Source organism: Akebia trifoliata, chromosome 1 (assembly GCF_017979445.1).
Source record: "Akebia trifoliata isolate Shusen 1 chromosome 1, ASM1797944v1, whole genome shotgun sequence".
Taxonomy (NCBI): Eukaryota; Viridiplantae; Streptophyta; class Magnoliopsida; order Ranunculales; family Lardizabalaceae; genus Akebia; species Akebia trifoliata.
The window spans coordinates 7,041,424-7,043,429 of record NC_141375.1 but is presented as its reverse complement, the minus strand read 5'-3'; the positions used below and the strand labels follow the sequence as shown (position 1 = coordinate 7,043,429).

Genomic DNA, 2,006 nt, shown 5'->3' with positions numbered 1-2,006 from the left:
AAGGTAGAAGATTTCAAATCGACTAGCCAAGGTGTCAGAGCTTACGACAATACGAAAAGAGATGTACTGAAAACTTTGCATTTAGAAATATCTTCGGGTATAGCAGACTTCCCAATGAAATTCCAAGTCTTGGATATTCAATCATTATTCAACTTATTACTAGGGAGACTGTGGATGCATTAGATCAAGGCCATACCATCTACTTTGTATCAGAAGATTAAATTCATCAAGGACGGTTTAGTTATCACACTTCATGGGGATACTGAAAACATGGAGGTTGTGAATGACATAGAAACAAAGGACAAGTCGCTACCCGAAATCCAACCCGAACAACAAGAAATACAATTCAACGGGTTTGAATTTGAAAAGATTCATGCCGTCCAATAGGATAACCCTACAAAAGAGTTCGTTATTATTTTGAATTTTTTGATCACAAAATGATATTCCTAACATTTTTTAGAATTATTCCCACATTTGTAATCATCAATAGGTTTTCCCCTTTTCTTTGGTAAATTCCTCTTGCTTGCATGCTTTGTCTACATATATAAGCTAAACTAAACGAAAAGACCAAAAACAAAAGAAAAAAAAAAAAACTTACTTGATTTGTTTAGCCGATCCCAAATCTTTGAGATAAGAAATATTCAATAAAAATAAAAATAAAAATAAAAATGAAAACTAGACATAAAACCTTACTAGATTTGGTAAGACAGGCGACAATGGAACGTAAGGTGGCAACAGTGAGGATGAAGGTCGATATAGGTGTTGCTCAATTCCTCGATAAAAAAGGAGTTCTTTGTTGATCTCATGAAGCTCCTTCTCAGATTGATCTATATGGGATAAGAGGTCTTGTATGATACCATAAGGTCCATGAAAAGGATCGTTAATCCTTGCCATGGCTTCTGCCATTATAGTCTCACTAGCCGTCTCCCTCTGACTGGGCTCGACGAATAAGTAGAGTACCTTCGTAATATTATTTATTCCAAATAGTCTTGCAGCAGCCTCGAACTCTACCGATCGCTCAAGAGGGAAGTAACGGGCTAATAAGCAATCATCTAAGCACATTTTCCCTTGATACCTATATGCAGCACAAGGTGGTCTTTCCATCACTCCACCAAGTAAAATGCAAAATTTCACAGAAGGAGAAGAGAAAAAAAAAATGATTTTAAGAAGATCAAGACGATTGAATTGGAAAGAAATGAAGATCAAAACCAGAAATATAGATCAAGAGATGGGTTGAGATTCTTTAGACGGAGAAACTTAGAATAGGTTTCTGTTACAAAGAAGGATGAAGTACACGTTTAAGAAAACAATGAAGAAATGCAGAGATTAGTCGTCAGGTTAGCCAGGCTACTCTCACAAACTTAGTTAGATTTTAAATCTTACCAATGTCTTGAGCTCACATTGTGCCATCTAAAAATGCTATCCGATGCCACGAAAATGTAGAGGATTAAATTTTAAGAACTTTGAAAACAAATTTAAAATGAAATTTATTTTTTATCCATGAATTTTAGTTTTAAATATGGGAGCTTGGATTCCGAGCTGTCAATTTTTTAACACCTTGGATGAGGCTAAAATAGATACATATATATATATAGATCTGAGCTCTCCAGGAAGAAATTTGCGGTGCTCAATTGCCAATATAGTAATGCATGTGAGCCTAGAGAGCCTTTGTAAGATTTGAAATCGTAATAAGTTAGTAAGAAAAGTGTTTTGTTTTATAAATTATGAAGACTCACTTAGTTCAGCAAATGTGTACATTTATTGAACAAAAGATTTAGCTCTTGTATTTGCTGGCTTTGAATCCCTCATTCGGAGTGTCCGAGTTGACTCAACTCAACTTATTGCGGAATAAATTTTAAATCAAAATTACAAATTAAAATTTATGGATATTTATCAGCCAGGCTCAGAATTTTTTTTTACGACGGGGTGTCCGGTCTACGTCCGATCTTTGTTAGCAATCTCCCATTTTATTCTTTAAAAGTTCACGAATTTTCCTTTTTTATTTT

The 2,006-nt window shown here is 34.6% G+C and overlaps 1 protein-coding gene across 1 annotated transcript; it reads right to left on the bottom strand.

Annotated features, from left to right (window-relative positions):
* Positions 1–675: 675 nt before the first annotated feature.
* On the bottom strand, positions 676–1,104 carry LOC147410578 (LOB domain-containing protein 22-like). The gene has a single exon (XM_086437727.1). The coding sequence runs from the start codon at positions 1,102–1,104 to the stop codon at positions 676–678; it is 429 nt and encodes a 142-aa protein (XP_086293853.1).
* Between the last annotated feature and the right edge of the window lie 902 nt (positions 1,105–2,006).

Excerpts from the sequence above, each read along its gene's own strand:
- LOC147410578 (XM_086437727.1), bottom strand. The coding sequence starts at position 1,104 with ATGGAAAGACCACCTTGTGCTGCATATAGGTATCAAGGGAAAATGTGC.